Source organism: Pithys albifrons, chromosome 22 (assembly GCF_047495875.1).
Source record: "Pithys albifrons albifrons isolate INPA30051 chromosome 22, PitAlb_v1, whole genome shotgun sequence".
NCBI lineage: Eukaryota > Metazoa > Chordata > Aves > Passeriformes > Thamnophilidae > Pithys > Pithys albifrons.
In genome coordinates, this window is record NC_092479.1 from 2,684,402 (window position 1) to 2,698,498 (window position 14,097).

Consider the following 14,097-nt stretch of genomic DNA (forward strand, 5'->3'; position numbering starts at 1 on the left):
GAGCTGCCCCGGGGCCGTGTGTGTGAGAGCTGCCCCGGGGCCGTGTGTGTGAGAGCTGCCCCGGGGCCGTGTGTGTGAGCTGCCCCAGGTCTGTGTGTGTGTGAGCGCTGCCCCGGGGCTGTGTGTGTGTGAGCGCTGCCCCGAGGCTGTGTGAGCGCTGCCCCAGGTCTCTGTGTGTGTGTGAGCTGCCCCGGGGCTGTGTGTGTGTGTGAGCTGCCCCGGGGCTGTGTGTGTGTGTGAGCTGCCCCAGGGCTGTGTGTGTGTGAGCTGCCCCGAGGCTGTGTGAGAGCTGCCCCAGGGCCGTGTGTGTGAGAGCTGCCCCGGGGCTGTGTGAGAGCTGCCCCGGGGCTGTGTGTGAGCTGCCCCGAGGCTGTGTGTGTGAGAGCTGCCCCGGGGCTGTGTGTGTGAGAGCTGCCCCGGGGCTGTGTGTGAGCTGCCCCGGGGCAGTGTGAGAGCTGCCCCGGGGCAGTGTGTGAGCACTCCTGCCCCACAGATGGGGTGCACGTGTACGAGCTGAGTGCTGTGCTCATCCACCGCGGCGTCAGCGCCTACTCCGGCCACTACATCGCCCACGTCAAGGACCCGCAGACGGGCGAGTGGTACAAGTTCAACGATGAGGACATCGAGAAGATGGAGGGCAAGAAGCTGCAGCTGGGCATTGAGGAGGATCTAGGTAAAGCCCTTCAGTTGGCAGTGCCCTTTTCAGACAGCTCTGTGCCAGGAGCTCGGGGCCAGCCGCCTGGTGCGCCCCAGTGTGTGCTGTTGGGGCTCTTGGGAAGGTGTGGAGCAGCAGTTCTGGGAGCTGCAGCTGGATTTGCTGTGTTTCAGCCCCGTGTGAGTGTTTACACCTCGTGATCAGCTCCTCTAGTATTTCTCTGGCTGCCACAGGGCAGATAAGATGCTGATAACTTGGGCAGTGGTTCCTATCAGGGTGTAACAGGCAAGTGCTGCTTCCTTGGCCAGCATGGGAACAGATAATGGGAATACTTTCAGTTTCCTTAAGTCATCATGGCCTTATTTCCACTGATGTGTTTTACTTGGAGGCAGTGAAAAAAAAATCTCGATCCAAATAACAACTTGGGAGCTGAACCTGCCTTTTTACGTTGAGCTTTTCACTTCTCCTTGCTGCTTTTCTGTTTTGCCTTTGCTGGCTCCTTGTGTGCTGCCCAGATCACCATGTTCCTGGGCTGGAATTCTTGGAGAGCTTGGGCTGAGGCTGGACCTGCTGGTTTCTCACTCTGCAGCCAATAAGTAGGAGCAGTTCAGTGTTTAATTGGCATTTTGAGTGCTTGGATTTGCACTGGCTCAGTGCAGGTGCTTCTTGGGGGGAGGAAAACAGGGAAATGAGTAAGAAATTCCACTTGCAGTGCAAGGAATCCATTCCCAGGAATGCTGGCTCACCAGTATGCTTTGCTTTGTTTGGAATTTATGGAATGTTGCCTTTCTTTAAAGCATCCTGAAGGAAAAGACACCTGCAGATTTAAGTTGGGTGTAACCATGAACCTCCATCTTGCATTTCTGTGTCCTCACCTGCACAATGCTGCTTGAGATGCTGGGATGTGCCCAGAGATGGGCAGCAGAGCTGGGCAAGGGTCTGGAGCACAAGGAAGAATCACAGAATCATAGAATGGATTGGGTTGGAAAAGCCCTCCCAGATCATCAAGTCCAACCCTTGGTCCAACTCCAGTCCCTTTACCAGATCATGGCACTCAGTGCCACGGCCAAGCTCAGCTGAAAAACCTCCAGGGATGGGGAATCCACCCCCTCTCTGGGCAGCCCATTCCAATCCCTGAGCACTCTCTCTGCAAAGAATTTTTTTCTGATCTCCAACTTCAATTTCCCCTGGCAGAGCTTGAGCCCATCGTGCCCCCTTGTCCTATTGCTGAGTGCCTGGGAGAAGAGACCAACCCCCACCTGGCCAGAACTTCCCTTCAGGGAGTTCCAGACAGTGCTGAGGTCACCTCTGAGCCTCCTCTTCTCCAGGCTGAACACCCCCAGCTCCCTCAGCCTCTCCCCACAGCACTTGTGCTCCAGTCCCTTCTCCACCCTCTTCTCTTCTCAGTTGGGTTAGAAGAGACCTCAAATTATCAAGTCCAACCCTTGATCCAACCCCACTGTGATCACCAGCCCAGGGCACTCAGTGCCACATCCAGTTTCATCTTAAACACCTCCAGGGATGGTGAGTCCACCATCACAGAATCATAGAATAGAATCATAGAATCAGTTGGGTTGGAAGAGACCTCTGAGATCATCAAATCCATCCCTTGATCCAACCCCACTGTGATCACCAACCCAGGGCACTCTGTGCCCTGGGCTGGTGATCACAGTGGGGTTGGATCAAGACATGGTGGATTCTCTGTCCCTGGAGGTGTTTCAGAGGACACTCAGAGCCACATCCAGTCCCTTCTCCAGCCTCGTTGCTCTTCTCTGGCCCCGCTCCAGCCCCTCAATCTCTTTCCTGAACTGAGGGGCCCAGAACTGAACACAACACTCAAGGTGTGGAGAACGTCTAAGAAGAAGCTGGGGGGGCTCAGCTGGAGCAAAGGAGGCTCAGGGGGCACCTTCTGGCTCTGCAATCCCTGCCAGGAGGGGGAGCCGGGACAGGGGGTCGGGCTGTGCCCCAGGGCACAGGGACAGGAGCAGAGGGCACGGCCTCAGGCTGGGCCAGAGCAGGGGCAGGGGATATTTGGGGAAATGTCTTTATGGAGAGGGTGCTCAGCCGCTGGCACAGCTGCCCAGGGCAGTGGTGGCATCCCCATCCCTGGATTTGTTCAGCAGGTGTGTGGATGTGGCACCGGGGACAGCTCTGGGTTAATGGATGGTGTGGGAGGCTCTTCCAGGCTCAGCATTCCAGGGTTGTTCCTGCTCTGTGTCCTGATCCTGCTGGACTCTCCCAGCCACGGTGGAGCTGCCCAGACCTCTAGTGGTGGAAGGGAAAATTAAACACTCGAAGGTTTAAGCAAAAGCTTTAAGCAAAAGCTGCTCAGCCTTTGTTTTTAACCTCCCCACTGTGGCAAAACAAGATGCAAATAAACCACTGTGGCCTTAATTTTACAAAATGTTATGCCTAACCACAAGACAATAGTCTTACTTCTTGGATTTCAATACCAGGCTGTTTGGAGAGGAGAAGTAAAGTGTGTTCAGGAGCCTCTCTAGGCTGGGGGCTAAATACTTTTATCAAGTTTTGATGTTATTTGTCTGTTCTGAGCAAAACTGAGGCTTTTCCTTGTTCCCAATCCATGTAACAGCAGCAGAAGGTCAGTGACATAATGTGGAGGTCTGTGGTGGGGGGAGAGTTCTGCCCACAGATGGGAACAATTTAGAAAATAGTTGGAGAAAATGCAAATAAATAGAGCCTAGGAAGTCCCTGGATGTTGTGGGGAGAGGCACATGAATTCTTCCAGAATTTGGGAAAGACAGACACTTTGCTTGTTATTTCAATGGTCCATTTAGCCTTTGACCTATGGAATGTTACTCCTTTAGTTTTTTCTTTATGAAAAGTGGTCTGACTTTTGAGGCTGCAGCTGTAGAGGAGTGTTTTCCTTGCCTGAGAATCCATCTGGATACGGCAGCTCTTGCAACACAGCTTTACATCCCCCACCAGCTGCTCCAAACCAGCCCTTCCCCTGGCTGTTGGCTCCCTGAAAACTCTGCTGGATGTTTTTTCCCATCCACAGTCACCTGTAAATAGGATTTTCTTCCCTGAGGATTTCACTCTTTTCTTTGGAGTCAGAACACCAGAACAAGAGGCAAAAGAAAAAAGGATGTTTTTCCAAGAGTTGCTTTTGGCTCAGAGAGGTTCCAGTGGGGAGAGAAGAAAAGCTCTTGGAGAAGGGAGGTTCAGAACAGGCTCCTAAATTTAGTGCCTTTGATTTGCCCAGAAAGGCTGGAGGGATTTGGGGCTTTCTTTGGGATACAATTTTGAGCCATGCCAAGCCCAGTGCTTGGCACAGAGGCCTGGCAGAGGGAAGCTGGCTAGGGGGCAAACTCATCCCATCCAAGGAGGCTCAGGCTCGTGTGTTGCTGAGGTTTTTCCCTTCCACCCCACAGCGGAGCCGTCCAAGTCCCAGACTCGGAAGCCCAAGTGTGGGAAGGGCACCCACTGCTCCCGCAACGCCTACATGCTGGTGTACAGGCTGCAGGCCAGGGAGAAATCCCTCACTGTGGAGGTGCCAGGTGAGTGACTGGGCAAGCCAGCTCAGCCCAGGGTGCTCCAGGTGGGCCAGGGGTCAGGACTGTGCTCCAAGCCCTGGTTTGGGGTCTGCAGCCCCTCTGCTCTGGAGCCAGCCTGGGATTGCTGGGGGGGTTCAGCCTGGAAGAGACCTGAGAGCCCCTTCCAGTGCCTCAAGTGGCTCCCAGAGAGCTGGAGAGGGACTTGACACAAGGGATGGAGGGACAGGACAAGAGGGAACAGCTTCCCACTGCCAGAGGGCAGGGATGGGTGGGATATTGGGAAGGAATTCCTGACTGTAAGGCTGGTGAGGCCCTGGGACAGGTTGGGCAGAGAAGCTGTGGCTGCCCCATCCCTGGAAGTGTCCAAGGCCAGGCTGGACAGGGCTTGGAGCAACCTGGAACAGTGGAATGTGTCCCTGTCCATGGAATGAGATGATTTTTAAGCCTCTTCCAAGCCAAACCACTCCATGGTTCCATGATTTTTGCCCTCTTTCCATGAGCTGTGTGGCACCTCAGTGTTAGAACCAGTGAAACCCCTGGGCTTTCCCAGCACTTAGTTAATATTTCCCTGCTCATCCCTCGCCTGTGCCTGCTCAGACCTCGCTGGTCGGGATGGGAAGGGCTCAGCAGATGATCCCAAATCCATTGGGATCTCCTGGGATTGCAGGGGAAAGGGAGAGCAGCGTGGTTGGGTGCCACGGGCAGTGCCCCGGGCAGGTGTTGGATCCCTCTGTGCCACATCAGGAATAAGGGATGGGAAAACAAGAGGCTCTGCTGAGCCCCAGTGGGAATTTGGCTGTGCCTTGGAGCTGTGGGGGTGGCACAATTCCCTGGGGGCTGGGCCCCTCTGGCCTTAATGATACTGCACATTGGCTGCTTGATTGGAAATGTTAATTAGGCCCCTGGTGCTGAGGTGTGTTCCCCCTTCCTCCCTTTGGATCTCTGCAGAGGGGGTAAATCCTGTAAATCATGCCCCTTATCCCCCCTAATAACACCCCCAAGCCTTTTCCAGCCCCCCCAGCCCTAAAACCCACCCTCCAAGCCACGAAACTGCAGGAATTTGCTCCTAATTCCTGCCTGGATCTGCATTTTCAGCCTGTTTCCTGAGCTTTCTTGCTCTCCCTTTCCTCCTACCCCTGTGCCCGAAACAATAACTCAATGAAAGCCTCCCCACCCAGCTCCAAATTCCTGCCTTGCCTTTGTTTCCCGTGGAATGCTGCCAGGGAACAGGGAGCGAAGGGCAGCACTGCAGCTCTGGGGTTGTGGGGAGGTTTCATGCAACTGTAAATTTGAGGCATTTTGCTTTGATGTTGTTAAAAAGCGGCTTTTCCGGGACAGTGGAGAGACACAACTTGGCTCTGACCTCAGGGAGATCAGCCTGGTTGGGTTTTCATGCTGGGTATTCTCCCAAGGTGGATATTTTTTGCTCAAGAATGAACCTTTCTGCAGATATTTTAGCTCTCCAAAATAATTCCAAATAGGAAAAGGCCCCAGATAAGCAGAGCTTCCCCCACCTCATGCCAGCCATGCGAGGGAAGTGGTTTATCTTCTTTTTTTCCCTGCTGAGGTCTGGGTTTGGAGTTTTTTTCCATCCATGACAGCAAAAATTGCAATTTCCCTCACCTTTCTGTTGATGTGCCCTGGCTTATCTCCCATCTCCTGAGGGCTCTTTGCCCTTGGGTTTTGCTGGATCACAAGCCCCAGGTGTATCCATGAGAAGCTCTTGTTTCCCCCCTTGGGAATGGTGAGTCCTTGGCAGGACAGAGGAGCTGCCCCTAACACAGCAACCAACCCCAAGTAAATCATTTTCGTGGGTGCAAAACGTTGCATTTAATCATCTGCAACCATCAGTGTTGGGAGAGAGCAACATCCACGTGCTTGGCTTGGGGAAGGACCTCTCACTGGGGGAATTTTTAGGTTTGTTATCCCCAGATAACCCCTGTTAATTACCGTAGCTGGCATTCTCTCCTTACATTCCTGCCTTTTTTTCCTTGCCCTCCAGCTTTCCTGCAGGAGCTGGTGGAGAGGGATAACTGCAAGTTTGAGGAGTGGTGCAACGAGATGGCCGAGATGCGCAAGCAGAGCGTGGCCAGGGGCAAGATCAAACACGAGGAGGTGAAGGAGCTCTACCAAAGGTTACCCGCCGAAGCTGGTCTGTGAGACATTGTGCAGCATTTCTTTAGTAGAGCTGTTAAGATCAGTGCTGATTTGTGACTAACCTTGCCCTCCCTGGAGGGCATTCCCGCAGCCCCCGGGAGAGGGAAGCTTTGTGCATGCTTAGATTTGTTTTCCCTCCTTTCTGTTCCTGCCTTAACCTATTTTTTTCTCCCTTTTTTGCTCCTTCTCGTGGCCTCTGGCGTTGCTGATTCCCTCTTGCTCCTTCCCCATCGTCAGCCTCATGCTTTGTGACTCTTTTCTTCTGCCTGCTGAGCAGCTCGTTAGGAGCAGCGAGGCAGAAGAGCTGCCTGCTCCCAAATTGCCAGCTCGGGGCATGTTTGGGAGCTGGTGATCCCGATTTAGCAGCAGGTAACTGGGAGAATGCCTGACCTCCAGCAGAAAATCACTGGATCCATCCCAGCCAGTGCCTCAGGGCTCCATGTCTGAGCTTTGTGGTGACTGAGGTTAATCCTTTCCTCCTGCTCCTTGTGTCTTGTCGCCTCAGCACAAGGGGTGTAATCCCCACCTTGTTTTGCTCGCCCATTTCCCTCAAAACAAGGATAGGGACCTGTCCATGCACTTGGAATTTGCACTCTGTGAACTCCAGGAGATTTGTAATTAATGACTTAAAAGTGGGTTTAATTGTGTGGCCTGTTAGAGGATTTGCTGTTCAGCTTTTCCTGCTGGATGCTCAGAGGTGTGAGTAGCCCAAAGGAAACTGCTGCTCCCATGAACCTGCCTCTCCAGTTTAGGAGTTCAGGTGTTTCACTCTGGAGCAGGAGGTTGTCACAGCCCATCCCGAGTCCCCACGAGCCTGAGCAGCTTCAGATGTCACTGTGAGATCAGAGCTGTGCTGGAGGGATGAACCTGCCCTGAGTCACCTGCAAAAAGGAGCAGCAGCAACAACTCCACTGTGGTTTCCCTCAGCAGGAACAGAATAGTTTGCTCTCGGCATTCCTGACGTGACAGAGGAATAAATCCTAAAAAGATGGTTTTTCCAAGTGCAGGTGAAGCTGTTCCACCCCAGGCTGGAGGTGCCAGGCCCGGAGCGGTGCCCTGAGGCCCCCGGTGGGCACAGCAGAGCCGGGGGCAGTGCCATCGCCGCGGGGCTGTCTGTGCAGCTGTGCAGACACGTTCCCTGCCAGCCTGGTGCAGCTGCCCCAGAAAAAGGCCTTTCTGGGGGTGGCAGCTCTCAGCCCAAACTGGCAAAGCCGTTGTGACAGCGCCGCGATCTCCGGAGGTCAGGGCTGCGCAGGGCGTTGCGTAAGACAAAGCACAGAGTCAGGCTGGGGGGGAAAGAGGCTTCTCAGGGCTCCAGTGCAGGCTGGAGGCAGAGGGTTTTCCTGCCTCCTGTGTTTTCCTGTCGCTTCTCTGCTGCTCCTTCCTGGCAAACATCAAGGCTTTGTGTTTTGGTTGATAAATGTGACTCACGGGTGCGTCTCGCTGCGGGTTCAGAGCTGCCCTTGTGGCAGCACAGAGTGGGTTTAAAGGTGCTCATTTCCTCCTGGTCTCCCACAGAAGAGCTGTGGATCCATCCCGTGCCTCAGTGCTGAGACACAGGGCTGTCACCCCAAGCATTTCCCTGCTCCTGCAGGCACTGACCTGCTGCTGAACCTCAGCTTTGTGCAGGTGCTTCTCCTTCAGCAAACAGGGGCGGAGCTGCTGCTCTGCTTCAGCAAAAAGGCTGAGCAAGTGTCCATTTGCATTGTAAATTTTAAAATATGCGAGTGTTTCTCACCCAGAACTGCAAGAAAAACACTGGAATTTTGGCTGCTGAAGGGCCTCTTTGCTGTTGTTGCCTTTGATTTTCAAATTACCCCAATGAACTCTCTCTGTTGTAGAAAAAGCTTTTAATGTGTGATCATAATTTAAATATTGTATTAGTCCCTCGATGGATGGTGGGAAAACCCTCCCCTTTCCTCGACTGCTCTCCAGCAATTCCCAAAAGGTTTGAAAGCACTCCCATTCCTCCTTGGAGCTGTTCCATATTGATTGCTGAATCCAAAATGACCTGAACATCTTGATATCTCCTGTCTCGTAAATCTGTGACACTGAGATGAGGATGGGATGGGAAAAACTGGATCAGGTGTTTGAAAACTTGTACCTAGAGATGTAATCAACAGTGATTGCCTGTTAATTTTTAAGAGGAATTCCAAAGTCCCACCTGGTGTTGGAGCTGACCGGTCGGGGCTTGTTCCTCTTTGTGGTTTCTCCCCTCCCAGGCTCCCCCTACGACTTCATCTCTCTGGAATGGCTGCAGAAATGGCTGGATGAGTCCACTCCTCCCAAACCTATTGATAACACGGCCTGCCTGTGCTCCCATGGCAAACTACATCCTGATAAAATATCCCTGATGAAGAGGATCTCGGAATACGTGGCCGATTTCTTCTACCGGCGCTACGGGGGAGGGCCCCGGCTCAACGGTACCCCCCTCCCTCCCTGGGTCACCCTGGCTGTGCTGGGTGGCACTCACAGCCTCCTTCTGCTCCCAGCCCCGTGTGCAGCCATCCCTTACCATCCTAACTCTGTCCCAGAGCTTTGGTTCTGTGCTGTTTCCAGGGTTTTTTTTCATTATTGCCCAATTCTGTTAACATTCCCCCCCAACCTGTTTGGTGGGATTGCAGGGTCTGCTCTGCCCAGGAGGGATGCTGAGAATTCCTTAGGAAATGCAGCACTTGGAAGGTTCGAAGGTGATTCTAGGAAATAAAACTGGCACAAGGAAGCCCCCAAACTCATGACAATTGTTTCCTGTGCCTGCAGCACCTGCAGCTCCTGTGGGCAGAGCCTCATGGAGCATCCAGGCCCAAAATTTCCCTTCCTGTCTGTCACCTCAGCCAAGGAAGCCCAGAGCTGTTGGCCTCCGTGCTCCTGCTGGAGCATCCACCACACATCCAGCTTTTTGGGGTCAGCCCAGCCCCTCCAGGCTTTGGCCAGCCCTTCCTCGAGCCCCAGGCTTGGTTCCTTTGAGGAAGGAGCTCAGTAACTCCCACTGAGACCAAATTAGCTCAGCTCCTACCAGGAGCTTGGAGGGAAGGAACTGCTGGTGACGCAGGAAGCCTTTGTGGGGAAAAACAGGGCAAGGTTTATTAGTCAAGTGGAAGATTTCCTGAAGGGCTGTGGGCTGAGAGTGGCTGGGAGGGAGGGATAAAAGGATGGATGGACACACTGCTTCCCTTCCCCTCTTGCTCCCAGATGCAAATACACAAAATACACACCCAGCTGTAGCATTTCCACCCCTTTGGTCCAGTTCAGCTTTGCAGGAGGGTGTTTTTCCTGGGTTTAACTGGGGAAATGCCTCGGTGCAGGTGTTCTCCTGGTGTGTGGCTTTGTCTCCCGTGCTTGGGCTGACCTGGCTCCCTGCAACAGCAGGCTGTGGATTAGCAGGAGCTGGGAGAGGGTGTGGAGGGAGTGGCACAGGTTGCACCTCACCTGAAGCATTTTATGCTTCTTTAAGCTTCAAATGTGGCCTGACCTGGCTGGAAACATCCGGATCTCCTCATTTACACGTGGAATCTGCCATGCTGAGGCAGGATGGTTGGCACCCACCTGTGTGAGGGCATTCAAAGCAGCAGTGAGATACCTGGGTGATAAATAGTGCAATAAATAGTGCAATAAATTGCTTTTCTTTCCCCCCTACCCCAGTCAAAGCACTTTGCAAGGACTGTGTGGTGGAAAGGTGTCGAATCCTGCGGCTCAAAAACCAACTGAACGAGGATTACAAAGCTGTGACCAACCTGCTGAAGGTCACGGTCAAGGGGTATGTCAGTCCCAAATGCTTTCTAGAAGTGCCTAAATAGCTTTGTGCTAAGGATTTGACTGTTGGGGCTCTGAAGGGGAAGGGGGCTGTGATTTTTGTGGTGCCAGTGTTGTTGTCTTCCTGCAGGAACGACGGGTTTTGGGTTGGAAAAGCATCTTTGAGGAGCTGGCGTCAGCTGGCTCTGGAGCAACTGAACGAGCAAGATGAAGATGCAGAGCACAGTAATGGGAAAATGAATGGAAATGCACAAAACAAAGGTATTTCCTCCTGATTCCCTCCCGATTTCTGCTGTAGAGACCCATCAGCTCTGCCTGATCCCTCCTAACAAAAGACACCTCAAGTGTTTCTGTAGCTGTTTAGTTTCCCTTGTATGAGCAGGGAGGAAAGGACAACAAATCAAATAAACTCCTTCGTTTAAGGAGCTTTTTCTTTGCTAAGCTTGAAAACTGCGGGGTGATCTTCATACCTGGAGAGGGAGATGAGGTGATAAGTGGTTTTACAAAGCTGTGTGAAATTACCGCCCCAGCCACACGATCTTTTCATCCCCTTTCCTCTGAATGAGAGCACAGGGGAGGAAGAAACATGAAAATTAGCTTGGGGAAGGGATGATGATGATGTCTATTGTGAAGGCTGAGGGATGAAACAGCACAGCTGATGCAGCAGCGCTGGGAAAACACAGCCTAGGAACAAAAATCATTAATTGGACTCAATTCTGTGCCCATATCATGAGACTGGATGGGGGGGTTATTTGCCTTCTGCTCTTTAAATCTTTAGAAATCACATTTTATTGAGCTTTTTGGAACTGAGAGCACGGAGCTGATTGGAATGACAGTGGGGATGATGGCTCATGGCACTGATCTCGGGCTGGGAGGCTTGAGAAGAGCCGGTGATGTCTGAGAGGTGGAGCCCTCGGAGGGAAGGGCATTTCTGAGCTGCCACTCGTTGCTCGGGGCTCGCTTTGCTTTACAACAGGTCGCAGCTCCCAGTAGTCCATCTGAATTAGTCACCAGCCGAGTTGTTGGGCAGCTCGTTAGAGGCTCTTCCTGCCCCCTCTTTGTGATGCTCCGCTCAGTGGCTTCCTCTGTGGAGTTAATGGATTTGAACTGTAATTTAGACGTTGATGTGGGGCTTGTCAACCCCCTGCCAGGCTCCCCCTGGGTTTGTCAGGCAGCAGCTGGTTCAGATCAGGAATTTTGCCAGGAATTCTGCCCCCTTTGCTCTTACCTAGGCTCGTGTTTAGGTTCAGCTCGGAGATCCTTGGGAGCAGCGAACCCCTGCGGGGTTCCAACCCTAACAAATGCATCCTTTGTAATCTCACAAAGGCTTGGCTTGTGCTCCACGCACTTCAAAGCCCTCCTACGTGGCCTGCAGGCTGGAATCCCGCCTGCCCAGAGGCCAAGACATCAGAGAACAACAGAGTTCCTTCCAAAGTTTCCCTTGGGTTGAGGGTTTTGCTGTAATTTGAAAGGCGACCGCGCTCCTTTTCCCCAGATTTTAGTTTGGGAGAGGAACTCTGTGCACTCCTCTTGGCTTATTATTGTTTCTTTTTTAATCAGATGAATCAAACGAAGAGAAGAGGGAGGAGGAAGAGGAGTTAAATTTTAATGAAGACATCGTTTGCCCACATGGTGAGTCTCTCCGGGGGCTGGAGCTCAATGTCCCCGTTGTGTCCCTCTGCTCTCCACATTGACCTTGGAGCCTTTGCTCCAACTGCGGCAACTCCCCCAGCTGAGGAGCCGCTGCAGAAGTGCCCTGAATTCTGGTTTCTTGCACCCAGAAGTTTGATTTGCAGGCAGTTTGACATCACAGGCACATTCTGTAAGGGCTCAGCCAATCTGGGCTCCTCCTCCTCTCATCCTGGGCAGCACCAAAGCTCTGCAGTCACCTGGAAAGCTCTGCAAGAGAGAAAGAGGTGCTGCAAATCCCTCCAGGTGGGAGCTGAGAGGATCCATTCAATGCCCTGGTTTACACTAGAACAGGAGCACTCACCCAGCACCTGGGCTGGGACCTCTGGATATTGATCTCCCAACCTGCTGAGCTTTGGGGTGTGTTTACCCAAGGTTTTGACCCCGTGTCCTTGTTTTCCAAGTGATGCCTCATTAGCTGCATCCTTGGCTACCCTGCTGTTTAAATCTCACTTTTTTTAGCTCCTATTCCCAGATTTAACTCTGTTTTACTCAACCTCATCGTTGTGGGCATCAATTTCCCTACCAGGGTTGCTCCATCTTAGCCCTAATAAGACAGAAAAATGCCATTAATTAGCCACACTCCTCCTGTCATCAGTGCTAATCAGGAACCTGGAGCAAGGCTGGAGAAAGCTCCTTTTCCAGCAGAGTGTTTAAGCACTTTGTCACGATTTTAGCTGTTACTCAGAGCCTTGAAAGCCACATTTCCCCTTGCCTCGAGGCTGCTGCTGTTCAATAAAAGCAGGGAGTGTGGGGATGGAACATTTATGTAGCCAGACACGATAAAAAATAGGCCAATAGGCCTTTGGAAAATATTATGGTGTTAAATTGCTGGTTGATCTGTGACTCTGGGTCACAGGAGAATAAATAATACTAAATAAGGGGGCTGCTGGCAGGGCAGGGCTTGTTGTCTTGAGCTAACCTTTGATTATTCATGGAAAACAACCTTTGCACCTTGAAAAATTCCCTCTGGAGAGAACCAGCAGATCTGGAGTCTTGTTCCTACAGCCTTAATGTTCTGGTGGAGGAGGTTCCCTCCTCCGTGGGAGGCTCTGGAAAAGCCAGGGCTGGATCAGTGAGGGCTGGCTGCCCTCCAGGAATGCCACCCGGGCGTTCCCTTTGCATCCTTGCTGCAATTCCTTGCTGCAACTCCTTGCTCTCCAGTAGCTGCCTGAGCCCAGGCAATAATTTTTTCCAGATCCCAAGTTAAGCCTCCTTTGATGTCCGTGCCCAAAACATGTCCCTGGATGGTGGGAGTGGGAAGCAGGGTCAGCAGTGGTTGGGATCCTCTTCCAGATGGCAAAACACTTGTTCCTGCACACCCAGAGCTGATTTTTCCACCTCTTTCCCTCACCATATTAATCTGTTTTCATTAATCATGTGGTGTCAAGGCACTTGTTTGTACAAGCTCCTCTTCTTCCCCATCCTTGGCTCTGCACAACATCCTGGTCCGGCCTCCGGAGCCACTTGGCTGTCTTGGATGAGGCCCAAGTGGCCAAGTGCTGCATCGAGCCCTGACCTTTGTTTATTGGAGGAAAAGCAGGAGGGGAGTGTTGCTATTTTTCCCTCTCCAGGGCTGGCCAAATTCCAGGCTGGGCTGGCGGAGCCTGAGGAGCTGCTTGTCATGTTAAAGAGCTCCCAGAGGGTGGGGAGGAAGGAGTTTCTCTCCCTCTCCTCCCTCTGCAGCTCTCCAGGCTGTAGAAAAGCAGATAATAAGGTATTGTGCCCTTAGGACACAACAGTTGCTGTTTTCCTCCCCTCTTGCTGCTGCAATCCCCAGCGAGGCAGGAATATTCCCAAATCCGGTTTGCTGCTCCTCCTGCTTCTCCCTGGGCCTGCACACAGCACAGTGACCTCCAGCTGCTGTCTCAGAGGGAGATGTGGTTGTGTTTTCCCCTTGGATATCATCACTCCTGCAGGAGGCAGCTGGTCACATCCTGGAGCCTTCTCCAGCTTTCCCAAGCCTTGTTTATCTGGAGTGTGAGTTCTGGTGTGTGCACGTGGTGTCCGAGTGGCTGAGCCTGTCTCCCTCTTCATCCCTGACAGGACAGCCATAAATGGCTCCTGCTGAACCTTCCCTGAGTTTTTTGAGGTGCTGGAGTACTGGGATAAATCATCCTGATACCAGGATAAATAATCCTGATGGATGAATCCGTTGTCTGGGGGACAGTTGGTAAATGTTCCCTGGGGCCTTCACCCCTCAGTGATTCCTCAGGGCAGATTTAGGTGCAGAGTCTGCCCTTCCCACATTTTGAGGGCTTGGACAGGGCATGTGAAGCCATCTGAGATCCTACAGTGGGAATCTGGGGTTTTCAAGGATGTGGA

At 52.6% G+C, this 14,097-nt stretch overlaps 1 protein-coding gene across 5 annotated transcripts in view; it reads left to right on the forward strand.

Annotated features, from left to right (window-relative positions):
- Positions 1 to 14,097, forward strand: part of USP48 (ubiquitin specific peptidase 48) — a 36,652-nt gene that overhangs the window by 10,668 nt on the left and 11,887 nt on the right. For 4 of the 5 annotated variants that reach the window (XM_071575501.1, XM_071575506.1, XM_071575504.1 and 1 more), the window contains exons 9-15: positions 494 to 673; positions 4,051 to 4,176; positions 6,176 to 6,325; positions 8,553 to 8,753; positions 9,973 to 10,087; positions 10,214 to 10,344; positions 11,644 to 11,715. In XM_071575501.1, the coding sequence (XP_071431602.1) occupies positions 494 to 673; positions 4,051 to 4,176; positions 6,176 to 6,325; positions 8,553 to 8,753; positions 9,973 to 10,087; positions 10,214 to 10,344; positions 11,644 to 11,715 (975 nt within the window). The remainder of the gene's footprint in view (positions 1 to 493; positions 674 to 4,050; positions 4,177 to 6,175; positions 6,326 to 8,552; positions 8,754 to 9,972; positions 10,088 to 10,213; positions 10,345 to 11,643; positions 11,716 to 14,097) is intronic. The other variant, XM_071575505.1, reaches the window with a different exon arrangement.